This window comes from Kogia breviceps, chromosome 1 (assembly GCF_026419965.1).
Source record: "Kogia breviceps isolate mKogBre1 chromosome 1, mKogBre1 haplotype 1, whole genome shotgun sequence".
NCBI lineage: Eukaryota > Metazoa > Chordata > Mammalia > Artiodactyla > Physeteridae > Kogia > Kogia breviceps.
In genome coordinates this window covers 176,281,003-176,298,361 of record NC_081310.1, presented here as the reverse complement: position 1 = coordinate 176,298,361, position 17,359 = coordinate 176,281,003, and the positions used below count along the sequence as shown (strand labels likewise).

The following is a 17,359-nucleotide window of genomic DNA, read 5'->3' as shown; positions in this document are numbered from 1 at the left end:
CCTAATGACAAAACAGCAGCGACCAACGCTGAATCCTTACTGTGTACCAGGCACTGTTCTAAAGACTTGTTACGTATTCACTCATCAAATCCTCACAAAGACACTGAGGCCATACCTTTATCATCCCAGTTTGGTAACAGTCTCTGGGGCTTTGACCCAGGTTGTCTTGTTCCAGAATCTTTACTTCTAACCCGTCAGTGGCCACATCGCCCCTCAGAGGGTCCAAGAATCCAGGCTGTGATTTAGTTGAATCTCGTTGTTTTATAGAGGAAGGAACAAAGGCCCAGAGAGGAAGTGGACTTGCTAAAGGTCACACAGCAAGCAGATGGCAGAGGCGTCCAACTCCTGCCCTCACCAGCTGCACGACCCTGGGCAGGTTACATCTTCTCTGAGCCTCATTCCTGACCCCAAGCAAGGGAGAGATTGCCCTGGAAGCCAGCAGGGTGGGACCTTTGGGGGATGCGAGGACTGCAATCGAGAAGGGACCACGGGTGTGGATGTGTGCTTGGTAGTAAGTCATTGAGCTGCTCATTTTTGTTCCGGGTATCTTTCTGAATGTGTGTTATATTTCGAAGTGTTCACAGCATCCACCTCACAGGGTCATTAGGAGCCTGAGTGAGAAATACTTGTAAGGCACCTAATAGTGCCTGATATGGAAGAAGTGCTCAGTGATACATTATTGTTGTCATTTCACCTTGGCAGAAGGAGTTCCCTGTGGGGATGGGAGCTGGGGGACCCAAGGGGAAATGGAAGCAGAGAAAGGCATGTGTTCAAAGCCTGCAGAATGTCATCTCAGCCCTGAGAAGGCGGTCATGGCCCATTCCCTGGTGAAGGCACTGGGACTCCCAGAGAGGGTCACCTCCTGGGTGTCTCTGAGTGGCTGGTGGTAGGAGAGGGGAGGGACAGGAGGAGAAGGGACAACATCCAGCTCTCATTGACCAGGGTGCACACAGCAGCCCCCACCCGCTCTCATCAGCCCCATCATCACAATGAAAATGGCCCTTCGCAGCCCTGCAGGGCTGTGGAAAGCCAGCCTAATTGGATCCAGGACCCTCAGGAGCCTAGTTCCTCCAGGAAGTTCCCAGGAACAAGTTTCCGAGGCTGGCCTGGGTACTGGGAGGTGGGGTGGGGGGCAGCAGCTGGGACTCAGGGCTCTGGCTGTGTGGAGTTGGGGCCACATGGAGGGCAGAGGGGTCATGGGAGGAAAACTGAGCACATGGGGGTCTCAAAGCGCTGGGAAGGTGGGAAACCTCAGCTTCCCTCTCCTAGACCATCTCCTGCTTGTCCCTTCCGGGCCATCCTTCTGGGCCCGTGATGACCTGTCTGTTGAAAACCTTGACCGTGGCCTTTCCTGGCTCAGGGACCCCTGAACATGGCCCCGCGTGGCATTTCATCCAAGTGCTTTCTCCTGGAACTCTGGCCCTTTATTAACTGCCCCGGCAACTTTTCCCTCCTTCCCCTGTGAATTCCTGCACTGGGCCCACACCTGACCAAACACGAGGCCACATGGTTTCCTGCCTCGGGGCCTTTGCACATGCATTTCTTCCCACCCAGCCTGCCCTTCCCTGGCATCTCTCTCCTGACATCTCCCCTTCCTGCCATCAGTAAGTCCCACCTTCATGCAGTCTTTGTTCATCCCTCAATGGGATGAGCTCGTCTTCCCAGGAGCACCCCCGCCCCTAGCTCAGCCATACCCCAGCAGTAACCTGTTGCCCCTCCCTGGGGCAGGGGGCATTTTTGAGAAAGCTTTTCTATCCTAGGAAGCTAGTAGCTTTCCATGTCTTAGCACACATGCCCCTCTGCTCGCTCTCTACCCTCTTGCTCTCCTGGCAGAATTCCCCATCTTCAAGACCCGCATGGACAGACCCCCTCCTCCCATGGGTTCCCTCAGTGAACATTATCGAGCAACTAGAGTGAACTAGGCACTTAAGCACCTACTATGTGGCCGGTGCTAGGCTCTAGGGCTGCAGCAGTGGCCCTGTCCTTGAGGGTCATGGCTGGAGGCAGTGTTTAGAGGTGTGATACATAGGTGGGGTAGGGGGAATGCAGGGGGCCACAGGCATGTGTAACAGGAGAGGGTCAGAGTGACCTTCAGCTGAGACCTGAAGGAAGAGCTGGGTGAGCTGTGCCACTGAGTCTGGATATTAGGGTTGTAACCAAGCCCTGATCTCACTGACACCTGGGGGATTGGACAGATAACTTATCAGGCAATTCTAGGGTAGGGGGATGCGTGCTTAGGTAAGGGGAGCCCAGGAGGCTGTGGGAGCTCAGGGAAGAGGCTGCCAATGTAGCCAAGGATAGGGCTGGCAATCCGGAAGGCTTCCTCCAGGCAGTGACACCTCAGCTGACTTCTGATGGCTGATGGGCATCTGACAAGGGTCCAACTGGATGATGGCCCCCCACGTGGAAGGGCATAGCCTGTGCAAAGAAAGGCATGGTGGCATGAGAGCAACTTGTTTTGGGAACCTGCAGGTAGTTTAGTGAGGCTGGAGGGAGGGATGCACGTGGCCAGCAAGGCCTCCTTAGCAAAGGCCCTGCACCACCCTGGGGAGTTTGAACTACACCCCAAAAGTTATGGCAACCCAATAGGGATCTTAAGCAGGAGAGTGAGTGAGTGGGCAGGCTTTCCTTTGTTTGGCTTTGGCTCCCGAAGTCCCCAGATAGGCAGGGGAGTCCCTCTCTGACTGCACTCCTGACTGGGGTCTGGGGTAGGGCTCGAGGCTCACTGTGGGACTTTGAGCAAGCCCCTGACTCTCTCTCAGCCCCTCTCTCTCTCCTCCTGGGTAAACCTGCAGGGCCTGAGGCCAGGATCCTAGTGGGGCTGTAGGCAGAGGCTGGTGTGTCTCTCTTGGCCAAAGCTAGCTGAACCTTTAGTTTTATTAAAAATATTCCTTAAAAAGTCATGTAGCCATGCTTCGGAAAAGTCGGAGAATAGGGAAATGAAATAAACCAAAACCCACCCCCATTTCTGTCCCCACCCCAAGCCCAAAACATACCATGGCTAGCATTTTGGTGTTTCCTTCCTATCTTTTCCCTCAGCACCCGCTTTTTATATAGATGTCATTGCTCTATCTGTACAAATAATTTAAAACTCTTCCCTTCCTCCCCCCAGCTAATGTTGTATCATGAGTATTTCCGAAATGACTGCAGGGTGGTTTTAATCCCTCTTTTTAATTTATGTGGTGTCAGGGTGGAAAACATGGGCTCCGGAGCGCGACTTTCTGAGTTCAAATCGTATACACGCTGCTTGACTTTGGGCAAGTTACCTACTTTCTCTGTGCCTCAGTTCCTTGTAAGTTTGATATGAATGTTAAATGAGTCATTGCAATGCCAGTAAACATTGGCTATTATCAACGACTGTAGACTATCACTGTGTAACATGATTTACAGAGCCATCCCCATATTGTTTAAAATTTTGGCTGTTCCAGGTTTTTGCTACTGTAAAAAACCCACTGAAGCAAACAGCTTTGTGCATAAAACTTTGGCTATATTTGGGGTATTTCCTAGGGACAGATGACCAAGAATAGGATCGCTAGGCCAGGAAGTCTGAAAATTTTTATAGAGCTCATGACACGTTATTGCCAGATTGTTTTCGGAAATGTTTGTTCCAGTTTACACTCCCAGAAATAATGCATGGGAGTGCCATTTCACCATACCCTCACCAGCATTGAGTATTATCATTTTCTTATTGCTTTTTGCTATTTTAACATGTGAAGCTCATTTAATTTTCACTGCTAGGGAAGCAGAACCATTTTCTGTGTTTATTAGCTGTTAACAACTTTTTTGGTCTGCTAGTCTCTACAGCACACAGCCTCTTCTCAGATCAATTAAGAAGATAGGGCTTAGATACAGAAAATAGGGAAGAATATAACACAGGGGACAACATAGTGCCAGAGTGGTGGGAGGGGACTCAGAGGAGGGGGAGGGGACTTTCCTCTATCTAGGCTATGACACTTTCAGTTCCCTCTACCTAGACTATTCATTCATTCAAACATTTATCAGGTACTTTTTGGCTTAAAAGTAAATGACTCAGCCTTGATTGTGCCCTGACAGAGAGCATGTCCAACAGCAGAGATGGACGAGAAAACAGGCAGAAAATGGACTGCCAGGGGTCTGATGATGAACATGCAGGGCACAAAGGGAGCAGAGAGGAGAGGCACCCGACATAGCCTAGCAGTCCTGGAAGGCTTCCAGGAGGAAGTGGCCTGTAAACTGGGGCCTGAGGAATAAGTTGTAGTTGACCAGTGAAATGGGGAGGGCAGAGGGTTCCAGGGAGAGGTGAGGAAGTGAGAAGGGAAGTGGAGCACTGGGGGAGCGCTCGGTCTGGCTGGGCAGAGTGGAAGGCAGAAATAACCACTGAGGCCAAAGAGGTCAGCAAGGGCCAGGCATGGAAGGCCTAAGGAATCCAGACCTTGTCTGGAGGGAAGGACGGAGCCATCAAAGGTTTTCAGTAGGGGAATATTGTGATCTGATTTGTATTTTAGAAATATCACAGTGACTGCAGTGGGAGAATGGAATGGGTCATGTGGGTAGAGGTGAGGGACCCTGGGAGGAGGCTCTTGCGATAGCTGAGGCCAGAGCGGAAAGGGGCCCGGACCAGGGCAGGGAAGGTGTGGAGATAATCCCTGTGGAATCCTGACCAGCTTCAAAGTGCCAGTTGAATTTCACCTCAGCCAGGCAGCCCTTGCCGACACCTGCCATGACCCAGCAGGTCATATGTGCCTGGAGGATGGGGCCTGTGCAGGGTCGGGCATGCGATGGTCAGTTGAGTGCCCACCATCCCTGACCCTGATCCCCCCTGCTCCTCCCTGCCTCCAGACCCTCCATCTGTTACCCCCGCCCCCTTGGCTACCAACCACTTGCTTTCTCTTTTTTTAAGAATAAATTTATTGTTTTCATTATAAAAGCAACAACAACATTGCAGAGTATCTGGAAATTAGAGAAATGAAGACAAAAAGCCAGATCAGCTCCAGCCGCCTCCCCTAGTGCTCCCAGCCTCCCTCTGGGCGTGGTTCCCTGCAGCTTTTTCTGACGCAGGTTTTTATTTTTGCCTCCTTGTAATCATAGTATCCGGACAGTTTTGGGTCCTGCTCTCTCCCATTTGCTTTGTTGGGAGCTAGTTCCCCTGTGGCCATGGGGTCTGGGCAGATCTCATTTTTTAATGTCTCTGGGCTGGGCTGGGGATGGGGTAGGTGGGACAAAAGTTGCTGTCCTGCAGCGGGCGAGGCTAATCACATTCCCCCTTGGGCTGTCCATTTTCTTTTGTGTGTGTTTGTCTAGGCCTGAACCTCCCCAGGTGGCAGGGCCTGGCACCTGGTGTGCCCTTTCCTCAGTGCCCCTGCCCCTTCTGCCCCTTTGTGGAGCTTGCTAGGCTGGCCTCAGAGGCCACCGTCCTGGGAAAGGGTGATGGATAGTCCTGGTTTCCAATCCAGACTCAGTTCTGTGACCTCAGGCAAGTTACTTAACCTCTCTGGACCTCAGTTTCCTCATATGTATAATGGGTCTATTGCAACAATAAAATAATGGCTGTAAAATGCCCTGCTACCATTCCTGGCCTATTTTAAGTGTTTGGGAAAAGGTAGTCAGTATTATTGTGCTTTTTCATTCTACAAAGAGTTTCTGAGACCCCCTTGGACTAGATGCTGGAATGGCAGAGGTGAATGAGCACCACTTCTACCTGTGAAGACCTCACAGTCTGGTGGGGAAGTCATCCAGGGAAACATGACCGCACCAGGGTGTGATCAGCCCTGTAGTGCTTCACCAGATCTGGGTGACGTCCTAACTCCATCACTTGCTAGCTGTGTGACTTTGGGCAAGTTGGTCAACCTCTCTGAGCTGCAGTTTCCTCTTCAGTTAAATGTACATCTCACAGGGCCATTGGGAAAATTCAGTGACATGATGCGTGTAACATACTCAGCACAGTGCCTGGCAAGTAGTAGGTGCTGAAACCAATGGTAGCTGCCATTTATTATTATTACTGTTATTGTTATTCCCATATACAAGGTGCTGTTGGGAACACAGAGGAAGTGACTGACTGGGGGTTCAGGGAAAGCTCCGTAGAAGAGGGAACACTTGAGCTGGGTCTTGAAGGATGAGTAGAAGTTCACCAAGTGGGAAAGGACACTCTAGGTAAGGAGCCTGTGATTCCAGGTTGAAATCTGTCAATGAGGGGTTTGTTCTTTGGGGGAATAAGGCAATCGTGTTCATCCCAACTTCCCCGAGTACCCCTCACTGCCTCCTTCTGGGTCTGCCTGGGGGCTGTGTGCGCTTATCCTCCTGTAATAGCAAACCCCTGTGACTCTGTCCTGGTGGCTGTGGGGTCCTGCCCATGGGAGTTGCCATGTCCCCATCTGTCCATGTTTGGGACCACAGATCTGGCCTGTCAGAGTTTGGTGCTATCTGTCTGCATGTTCCTGTGACTCTGTCTGTCTGCGTCGGTGTCCAGAGGACCTCCTGGACCACACCTTGGAGGGCAACCTGCATGCTTCCTTGGCCTCCAGCTCTAACCAAATAGCCAGGCCTCCTTGGTCACCCTTTTCCCTGGCCCAGGGTAGCCCCCGCCTCTCATCTCCGTTCCATTCCCTGGGGGCCTTCGACCAGTTCCCTCTCACTGCCTCCTCTCCTGGCTTCTCCGGGCCCGTCTACACTCAGCAGTCAGAGGGGCCTTTCTAAACCGCAGATTCTGTCCCGTCACCTACTGCTTCAAGTCCAGACTCCAGGCCTCAGATTCTGGAACCGCCTTTCTAGGTCTGACCCTGGCCGTTGGCTCTAGCCTCATGTCCTGTCTCCCGGTCTACACTGATCACTTTAGCTCGCCTCACGCACTGTGTTGCTTCTCACCCCTGGGCCTTTGCGCAGGCTGCTGCTTTTGCCAGGAATGTTCCCCACTCCTTCCTTGCCCGGCTAACTCCCACTCATCCTTTAAGACCTAAAGCACGTATCACCTCCGCTGGGAAGTCCTCCCTGATCCTTTCTTTCCATCCTGTGCTCTGGGCTGCTCATCCCTGACTTGGGGGGCAAGAGCAAGTGACTTGCCCAAGATCACACAGCTGGTGTTTTGGAGCCAAGATTTGAACCTGGGTACACTGGGCTCCAAATAAAGCAGGTTGTTCCATGGTCCAGGTGAGGGGATAGTAGCTAGGACTTGTGAAGATAATGGAGTGGATTTGAGAGAGAGTTTGGAAATGGAATCCCGAAGACGTGGCTGCTGGTGTATCTGAGCTGGGAGGGGAGGGAGGGGACGTGCTGTGGATGAGTGTCTGTGGCAGGACCATCTGGGCAGATGGCAATGCCCTGCTCAGAGGGGATCGCTAGAGGAGTACATATCCTCGGGGGAGACCAAGTCCAGCTCAGGCCTGCTGAGTCTGAGCAGCCCATGAGTGGTCAGGGAGGTAACTGGAAGGTGGGCCTGGAGCTCCAGGGGGCAGCCTTGTCTGGGGGTGGAGACCTGGGGCTTGGCTGGTATTTAAAATCCTAGAGTGGATGGGCCACCCAGGGACTGAGGCTAGTGGAAGAGAGGAGCTCCCGCCCACCCTGAGGAGCCCAGGCTGTGCGGGGTGGGAGCTGGGAAAGAGACTGAGAAGATGAGGAACCCAGGGCTCACGGCACACAGATCTTCTCAAAGGGCCCAGGTGGCCGGGAGGCCCTGAAGGACAGGACTAGAAGGTAGCCCTTCGGCTCTGACTGCATGGAGGTCCCTGGTGGCACGTGGCAGGCCTCACAGGCAAAAGTTGTTCTTTTGTGGGTCATGTGTGTGCTTCCTTCCTTAGCTCAGGGCTCCCAGAGGGCAGGGCTCTTCTCTTTGCCTTTGGTTCCCCAGCACCGGTCCCCAGTTTCGCCCAGAGGACGTATCCAGAACGAATGGATGGGCAGGTGGGTGGGTGGGCACTCTAGGAGGTGTTTCATTCATTGACCCATCCAACTTTTTTCACCTTTTAGAGCAAGGAAAACAAAATGACAGCTTGCTCGCCCTACTGCAAGGATCAGGGCTGTGAGTCTCGAGGCTCAAAGCACAGTCTGGGTTTCTGTCTGGGGCATGAAGGCCAGTCTGCATGTCCTCCCCAACCTCCAGCATGTCTCCTCTGCCTGTCCGGCGTGGACACTCAGCCCTAGCCGGCCTGGCTCCCCTGCCCTAGGCGCTGTCCTCGGGCTCCTCCCTCTAACCTCGGTCCTCCAAGCTTCAGGCTCCCTGGCTTAGCACACTGCCCGATGCCTCCTCACCAGCAGCATTCAAGGCCCTGCCGGCTGGCCTCAGTCTCTCACCACTCTCCAGCTCTCTTTGGTGTCAGTGGGTGGCTGCCCACTGTCCCAAACCTGCCTTATACTTCTCATACCTCCATGTCTGCTCAAATTATTGCCTCTGCCTGGATGCCCTTCTGCCTTGTCCATCTGTCCTAAACAGACATCTGACCAGTCTCTCTCCTGCTTAAAATCTCTCCCTCAACACACGGTCTGCGTGGCTTAGCCCGGCCCCGGCCACCCTGTCACGCGGGTCCCAGGGCTGCACAGGTGCACACCCACCTAGAAGGCTTGTTGGGGGGGCTCACATGAGATGCTCTTGATGCACACCTGGCAATGGGCCTGACACTCAGTAAGGGCTCAGCAGACGCTCCCTCTCGCCCTTGCCTGCCTTCCCTGCGCTGACACACGGTAGATGTACACCAGCACCTGGGTCACTGACCAAATCATTAAGTAACTTAAGCCCAGCCAGAGAAGGGACACAGAGAAATGAAGCAGAGGCCGTGTGGATTAGATTACGTGACCCAGGGCAGACCCTTCCCCTCTGTGTGCCTGCTTCCCCAACCAGGGTTAGGTGTGGTCCCTGGCTGACCAGGGGCCTGATAAGTGGCAGAGAGGATGCTCTATCCCGGCTATGGGACCCCGTACCTCCCTGACCAGGGTGGAGTGTGGGGAAGCCTTGACTTGGTGTTGAACTGAAGAGGAGGAGAGGACAGCTCCCCCAGAACTGTCTGAGGAACAGTCGGGTACAGAGGGCAGAATCCTGGGCCAGGGCAGGAATGAAGCAGAGTGGCCTGTTTCAATCCCATTTTACAGATGAGGAAAACGGAGGCTCAGAGAGCCGATGCCCAACACTGCAGCGCAGCGCTCCCTCCCGTTTCCCCATCCATGTGGCCAGGAGCAAGTGCTTCCCTCCTGTTGCCCTACCTTCTTCCTCTGTGAAACGGGGGGTGAAGATTTTCCCTGCTTCCTGGGGCCCGGGTGAGAATGCTGCTGGATACAGAGGGCTTTGTACACTGTCAGCAGTGCTAGATAAGTGTGTGGGACTGTCTTTAAAATAATTCTGATCATTTATTTCTTCATTTATTCATTCTGTCACACAACTCATGTTGTTGATCACCTTCTGGGCCTGGGTGCCGGGGATGCCAAGCTGAATGAGACAGATGTATCCAATTCCCAGGCCTCTCTGAGGCAGCTCCCCAGCTCCTCTTCCCCTCAGCCCTGGAGCCTCCTCACCCTGGCTTTACAGCTCAGACCCTTTCACGTTTTCCCCAGTGGACAGCAGCAAGGGAGGAACAGGTCTGAGGCTGCTGGGTGGATGGGCAGTGGGTGCTGTGCCATTCTAAGACAGGACGTAACATATTCACAGTCCTACAGTCAGCATGCTTTGTCCTTCCCCCTGAACAGCTAAGGGACTGGTGAGCTGGACTTTGGAGTCAGGCAGATTAGAGTGGGAATCTCAGCTCTCTGCTTACTTGCTGTGTGACCTTGACCAAGTCACTCCACCTCTCTGAACTTCAGTTTCCTTAGTAGTAAAATGGGGATGATAAGAGTACCTGCCTCTTGGTGTCAGTATGCCTGGCACAAGGTGGGTACTTAGTAAATGGCAGCCTTCTCACTTTTTTTTATTGTGTTGAGGTCTTTCTTTGAAAGGAGAAGTTCCAGGGATCTGGAGCAGTCAGGGAGAACTCCAGGCAGGAAGTGCTTCTGGTATTGGGTTGTGAAGGATGGGCAGGGTTGGATGCGTGGAGAGAAGGGCAGCTTGGTCTCTGGGTGGCGGGAGCAGGAGGGCTTTTAGAGCTGCCCTGGCCACCCAGAGGAGTTTACTCTTGAGTCCCAGCCTGGCCAGGCTTGGACCCCAAGCAGGCCCCCAGGCTGGGAGTGAGAGGCAAGGACTTTTGCATACAGGTATTGAGTCATCTGCATGTGGATATTTGTTCCACCAAGGACTGGGGTTTGCAAAGCAAGTTCCCCAGAGGAACTGGCTTGAGCAAATCTGATTTCTGGTCTTGACTCTGGCACCCTAGTCCTATGGTCTTGGACAGGTCTCTTTCCTTCTCTCCAAGCCTCAGTTTCTTCACCTATAAAATGGGATAATACCTCCTGTGCCTACTTCTCAAGTAAAGATCACAAGAGATAATTTATATAAAAGATCTTTCTTAAAGTGTTCTGATTAGGTTGCATCCTTATTGAGGGCTTTTTCCTGAAACCCTCTGCCTGCGATTCCAGTAGGGGCTTCTCCCACTTGTAGGGCCAGGAAAAAAGGTTAAAGGCACTTCATTTCAGCCTTGCCTATCATAAGAAACAGTTCCATTTAAGCAACCAATACCAGTAGGTATTTAGTTAGCAGTAGGTATTTAGTTAGTAATTTCTGTAAGGGAGAGATAAATAAGAGAAATTTGATAGGGAGCAAGACTTAATGGAATGCCTCTGTCCAGCATGGTTCCTATAAGTCACTTCTTGACTTACTCTAGGGTCACAGGAAGACTTGAACCCTATGGACGACAAAGATAGCTTTGAAGGCCCACCCTTTATACTGCCCTGGTTGAAAAGCCCTTTTAACTGCACAGGAACTTGCCAGAGGTGAGGGCCACCAGGCAGATTTTCACATACTTCTACTGAAGAGCCCCACACTGCCCTAGCCTCAGGCCTCCTCAACCCCCTCCTGAAGCACTGTGTTCCGACACATCCTTGTAGGGAAAATGTTTGTTTCTGGCCATGCTTGTTTCTTGAGGATAACTTTCCAGAGGTACCGGTTTCTTTGGTCAAAAGGCAGTACTGTAATCATTTGGGTCCCCGTAAATCATCCTGCCAAATTGCCCTTCAGAAAGGCTGTATCTGATGACCCAAGTTGCCCCCTGTGTTTTAATGGGGCCAGGGGTCAGAGGGCAGGGATCAGGGAGGGGCAGTTGCCTCTGCTCTGTGGCTATTTACAAAGTTGCCCCAGGACCTCTCAGTTTGTCTCTGGACAGCAGGCTTCTGTGTGGAATCCATAGGGTTGGCTCTGCAGCCCAGGGCCCTTGGGGGGCGGGGGAATAGGGATTGGTCTGCGGGCATCACGGTGATGGGGGGCGGGTGGCTGGGAGTACTCTGTTTTGGATATGACCTTTGCTCTCTGGGGCCCACCATGGGACACCTGAATTCCAGACTTTTCAGCCTGGAGATGTGGTTCACTGGGCCTGGTAGGAGGCCTGCTCCGCTGCGGGGTGAGGGTCCCACGGGGGCAGGGATCCCAGACACTGGCCCAGACTTGAGTGGGTTTAGCTGATGGGGGCTCGCCCCTGGCCGGTGGGGAGGGCCCTTTTCCCTGTGACAGTCGCTCTCTCCCCGCAGGATGGCCGAACCTCGATTTAACAACCCCTACTTCTGGCCCCCTCCTCCAACCATGCCCAGCCAGGTAAGACGGAGCGTCGCCCCTCCCGCCACCCTCCCCCTCTCGGAGGTGCTTTGCTTTGCCCCGGGCTTTGGCTGCGGCCTGCGGGGCGAGGGGCGAGGGGTTCACGGGTGGCCCGGCGGCCCAAGCCCCCTCAGTACCTCTCCTCTCCTCTCCCGCCCGCAGCTGGACAACCTGGTCCTGATTAACAAGATCAAGGAGCAGCTGATGGCGGAGAAGATCCGGCCGCCTCACCTGCCGCCCACGTCGGCCTCGTCGCAGCAGCCGCTCCTCGTGCCGCCGGCTCCGGCCGACAGCAGCCAGGCCGTCATGTCGCTGCCCAAGCTGCAGCAGGTGCCAGGGCTGCACCCGCAGGCCGTGCCGCAGCCTGACGTGGCGCTGCACGCGCGGCCGGCCACCAGCACGGTCACAGGTACCGCGGGGCCGGGTCGGGGGTGCTGGTGAGGGCTGGGCGGAGACTACCTGGGAGGGGCGTGGCCAGTATACCCTGTGGCGGGGCGGGGCGGGCAGGCAGGGCCTGGGGCAGGGGTGGAGCTTCCAGACTTCCATCCTGTACCCTGACGTAGAGCCCGGCTAAGCGACCTGGATGGGACGAGGTTGGGTCACTGCCCTTCGGGGGATCACCAAGGAAGCCAAATACACGTAGCTGTTTCAGGAATCCAGAGGAGAGCCCTAACCAGACTTGGGGGGTGAGGGGTGAGGGAAGACTTCCTTGGAGGAGTCCCTTGCAAAGAAGGGTTGTTGGTTGACTAGGGAAATGGAGCAGCAGGAGGAAATAACATGTGCAGAGCGAGTATGTGTGTAGAAAGCAAGAGTAGGACAGTGTCCGGGTAGGGAAGGTCAAAAGATGATGATAGCAATTGTAATATGGCAGCTAACTCCAGGTGAGCACCTGTTTACGTTCACCAGTATTCATGTTATTACTCCCAGCCGTTCTGTGAGGTGGCTACTGTTAGGTTGACTTAAAGAAACAGTTGCCTGTGGTTCACCCTAACGTTTCCATTGAACAGATGAGCAAACTGAGGCCCAGTTTCACAGGCAGTAAGAGGCAGAGGCAGGTAGTGTGGTTCCAGAGCCCATGTGTGAACCGTTTTGCTCTACCGGTTCTGCTGAGGCTGGAAAGGAAGCAGGCACCAGACTGTGAAGGGCCCCGGGGGCCACCTGTGCAGCTTGGATTTCACCCTCGCGTAATGGGAGCGTGGAAGGTTTTTAAGTAGGCAAGGGAAATGCTCAGATTTGGGTGAGAAAGTTGGGTCTGGCTATAAGGTGGAGACTGGCTTGGGGGCAGGGAGAGCTGCAGGAGAGGGTGGTGACCTGGACAAGGCAGCCACAGAGGGATGGAGAGAAGGGGACAGATGTGAGGTATGTTGTGGAGGGAGAGCGGGCAGGGCTTGGTGCTGGGCTTGGGTGTAGGGGTGAGGAGTGGGAGGGGAGCAAGGGAGACTCCCAGGCACTGCCAGTGAGATGGAGTCGTAGGAGGGGGAGCGGGGTGGGGGAAAGATGTGAGCTTAGTCTTGGATAAATTGAGGTTGGGGGCTGGGGGGACATCCTAGGCAGTGTCACGAGGCTGGGCTGCCTGGTGCCCACCTCAGAGCCTGGTGGACAGGCTTTCTCCAGTGGCCACTGTATCTGGGCTGTTGTTCCTCCTCTGGCTGGCCCCACTGCCAGCCAGATGCCTGTGCCTTTCTCCCCATCTCCCTCCTGCCTCTCAGAGATGCCCAAGAGCCATGGGGCCCTGTGAGCCTCCCCCCCAGGCCCCAGCTACCCTCTGCACATTCCCTCCTTATTATGACCTTATTAAATTTATTTTTTCATTATAAAAGTAATATTAAAAAAGTAATATAAGCATATTAAGGGAAATTTGGAAAAAAGAGAAACTAAGAAAAAAGAAAATCACTCATAATCCCCAGCTCATAACCCAGCAGCTTAGAGAGCCTTTTAGTCCATTTCCTTCCTTTTTCATCTTTTTTGTTTTGTTTTTAAATATGCGGGCGTGTTCTGATGAGCTTGTGGTAGGGCTGTACCCATGACTTGAACTTTCTTTTCCTACTCACCATTCTATCATAAACATATTTAGTGCATTTTTTATTATAAAGGTAACTCATAGTCATTATAGAAAATTTAGAAGTTGAAGACAAGCTAAAAGGAGAAAAAAATTAACCCTCGTCCTACTGTTGTTAGCATTTTCATGTTTTCTCTATAATTTATTTTATTTTATCCTTTAATCACAGATGTAAAAAATGGATGAATTCACCAGGTAAAAAATTCAAATAATATGGAAGCAGATCAAGTATGAATATCTCCTTTTACCAACAAATTCTTCTCCCTCCCCACAGAGAACCACAATTTATACACAGTTTACTTTGGTGTGTCTCTTCTCTGATCTATTCCTGTGCTTTCACACACACCTACATTATCTGTATATATATATGTAGTTTGGATGTGTGTTTTTTTAAATAGGTGGGTTCATACTGTGTGTGTGGTTTATTACTTTTTCACCTGGCAGCATGTTTTGGCATTCTCTCTACGTCACTGCACATCTATCTTGTTTTCATGGCTTCCCTGGTCTCCGTATTGAGGATGGACCACATCTCTTTACATAGTCCCTGCTGAGAATAGCAGGTTGTGTCCAGTTTTGTCTGATCACAGTTTTGTGTGGAAGGTCCAAGTACGCAGATCTTTGTGCTCATGTGCAAATAAATATCTATGGGCGATGATTTCTAGGATTAGAGTTGCTTCGTCAAGTTTTGTACATTTGAAATCTTAATAAACTATTGCCAAACCACCCTCCATTAAGGTTGATAAACGTACACCCCCAGCATGTATGACACACATACAAAATACTGATGCCAACTCTGGATATTATCTTTTTCAATGCACAGATTTTGGGTTTCTTTTTTTAAAAAAGCATAGTTTTAACCATGTGATAGATATCATTTTCATTTTTTTGTGTACTTTACCTGATGTTGTAAATGTTTCTAGTCCACTCATTTTTAAAAGAATAACTTTTATTACAGAAGTTTAAAAAAAAAGGAAAAAGTTCACTGTCAAAGAATCAGAAAGTACAGTTAAGCCAAAAAACTTGTTTTAAAATTACTCCTAATTCTACCATCCACATCACATTTTGGTGCATCTCCATCTCCTACTTAACTTTTTCTGTGCCTTAAAATTTTCCTTCTTTTACAAACATAATCTCCTTTTAAATGGGCAGTTAATGTTCAGTAGAGGAGATTGATCACGATTTATTGAGCCCTTCCCTAATATTGCATACTTCAGTTGTCTCTAATTTTCACTATTATAAATAACACAGTAGTGGACATCTTTGTGCCTCAGTTTTTTTTGTTTGTTTGTTTGTTTTTTGTTGGAATGATTTCCAAAGTGCCCCTGTTACAGATAATAGGACTCAGTTTAGTCCTTAGGTATCTAAGGAATCTTACACATACACAGTTCTCATTTGTACCCCTGAGTAATAATTTACAAAGGGAAGGGGAGGCTCAGAAAGGCTGGTGACCTGCCAGAGTCACACAGCTGGGTGGTGGGGACTGAGCTGGCCTCTGCAGCTGCCCCTCACCCCTGCCCCCACCCCCGTGTCTTTGCAGGTCTGGGGCTCTCCTCCCGGACCCCGGCTGTGAGCACGTCTGAGTCGAGTGCGGGCACGGGTACCAGCACCCCATCCACACCCACCACCACCAGCCAGAGCCGCCTCATCGCCTCGTCCCCCACCCTCATCTCAGGGATCACCAGCCCCCCCCTCCTGGACTCCATCAAGACAATCCAGGGCCACGGCCTGCTTGGCCCCCCCAAGTCCGAGCGTGGCCGAAAAAAGATCAAGGCGGAGAATCCAGGGGGGCCGCCTGTCCTCGTAGTCCCCTACCCCATCCTGGCCTCGGGCGAGACTGCCAAGGAGGGCAAGACATACAGGTGGGTGTCTCAGTGGGACGGCGTCCAGGTGGGCTTGGGTTAGAGGCCAGTTCCTCAGGATGCAGCAGGGGCCCAGCAGTGGGGCACTGCAAAGAGGGGACCCAGAGGCGGAGGGTGAGGGCTATGCTCCAGAGGGGCGGGGTCTCCTGGCTCACCCCGCCCACAACCCTTCAGAGGTGGTCTCTGTCTGGGGCCCACCCTCACCACAGACTGGGATGTCGAGAGTCTGTTTCCCACACTCTTCAAGCAGTGTTCTGAACGCTCAACGTTAGAATCATCTGGAGAGCTTTCCAAAATGCCAGTGCCGGGGCACACCTCCAGAAGTTCCAATTTAACTTGCTGGGGGGAGACATGCGGAGGGTCCCAGGTCAGGCTTTCCTGAAAGCTCCCCAGACGATTCTAAAGTACAGCCAGGGTGGAGAACCTCTCACCAGGAGCGCTGGAGCCCCTCCCCCAGAACCATGAGTCACCAGCCTCTCTTCCCTGTGAGGTGGAAGCCTGCTCCCCAGCCTGCTGTAAATCTGTCTCCAGGGGGAAGAGCTTTGGCCTCCAGATTGGAGGGTGTCCAGGCTGGGGGCCTGACCGTGACCCCTGGACCCTCCCAGGAGAGCTCTGTCCCTGGTGCAAGGTCTCTCTGACATAGAAGGTCTCCCCTGAGATGTCCAGGCACGGGGCCAGGGGCGGGAGCCGGAATCTTCCTGGTATGAACCTGCCTCTTGCCCACAGGTGTAAGGTATGCCCGCTGACCTTTTTCACCAAGTCTGAGATGCAGATCCACTCCAAGTCGCACACAGAGGCCAAGCCCCACAAGTGCCCGCACTGCTCCAAATCCTTTGCCAACGCCTCCTACCTGGCCCAGCACCTGCGCATCCACCTGGGCGTCAAGCCCTACCACTGCTCCTACTGTGATAAGTCCTTCCGACAGCTCTCCCACCTCCAGCAGCATACCAGGTGAGTGGCCGGCCTCGTGCTGCCCTGATGCAGCCAGTTTCAGCTCAGCCTGCACCTGGTGCATGGACCTGGTGCAAGGAGGGACAAGGACCTTCTCTAGGTTCCCATTGCCCTCAGGGTCAAGACCAAACTGATTTGCTTGTCATTCGAGGCCTTTTATGATATGGCCTTTGTGGACATTACTTCCCACTATTGCTCCACCTGTAAGGTCTTTGCACGTGCTGTGTCCTTTACCTGAAACACCCTCCCCCTCCTTTCTCCTGTTTTTCTGGCCCTCTCCTATCCATCTCTCAGTAAAGCTTCCTCCAGGAAGTCCTCCCTGGCCCCCCTGAGCTGGTTCCACAGGCCCTGGGCTTCCCCATCCCAGCAGGGGTAGACTGTCTTCTACTTGCCTGGTTGTTTGCCCACCACCCCCAATATACTGAGGGTTCTTGAAGGTGAGGGCTTGGTCTCCTCCGTTTCCACATCCCCAGTGGGTGGCACATAATAAACATTGAGGCATATGTTTAATATTTGTGGAATAAATAGAACTGGCTTTTACAGGGCATATGATTCATCCATTTAACAAATATGTGCAAGAGGTGAATTGTAAATATGTATGCCAGACACGCCCCGAGGTGCTGGGGATACAGCACTGAACAAAACAGACACAGATTCCTGCCCTCTTGGGGTGTACAGTCTAGTCGAAAGCATGAAAGGGGGATTCCGAGATAGACATGCTTTAAGGAAAGAGGTTTTTGCAGGGGAGTACAAACATCAGACAGACTGGCTCGCCAAATAAAAATACCATAGGTATTTAAATAAATAAACTAAAGGTTACCAAATTACAGTTCATCTCTTCAGAGGGGAAGAAAC

At 52.4% G+C, this 17,359-nt stretch overlaps 1 protein-coding gene across 4 annotated transcripts in view; it reads left to right on the top strand.

Moving 5' to 3' along the window:
• Positions 1-17,359, top strand: part of ZNF362 (zinc finger protein 362) — a 38,348-nt gene that overhangs the window by 7,278 nt on the left and 13,711 nt on the right. For 2 of the 4 annotated variants that reach the window (XM_059071076.2, XM_067012116.1), the window contains exons 2-5: positions 11,572-11,635; positions 11,798-12,044; positions 15,232-15,553; positions 16,280-16,504. In XM_059071076.2, the coding sequence (XP_058927059.1) occupies positions 11,573-11,635; positions 11,798-12,044; positions 15,232-15,553; positions 16,280-16,504 (857 nt within the window). In that variant the 5' untranslated portion in view covers position 11,572. Of the gene's footprint in view, positions 1-6,003; positions 6,130-7,832; positions 7,873-11,571; positions 11,636-11,797; positions 12,045-15,231; positions 15,554-16,279; positions 16,505-17,359 lie in introns of those variants that run through there. The other 2 variants (XM_059071068.2, XM_067012103.1) reach the window with 2 other exon arrangements.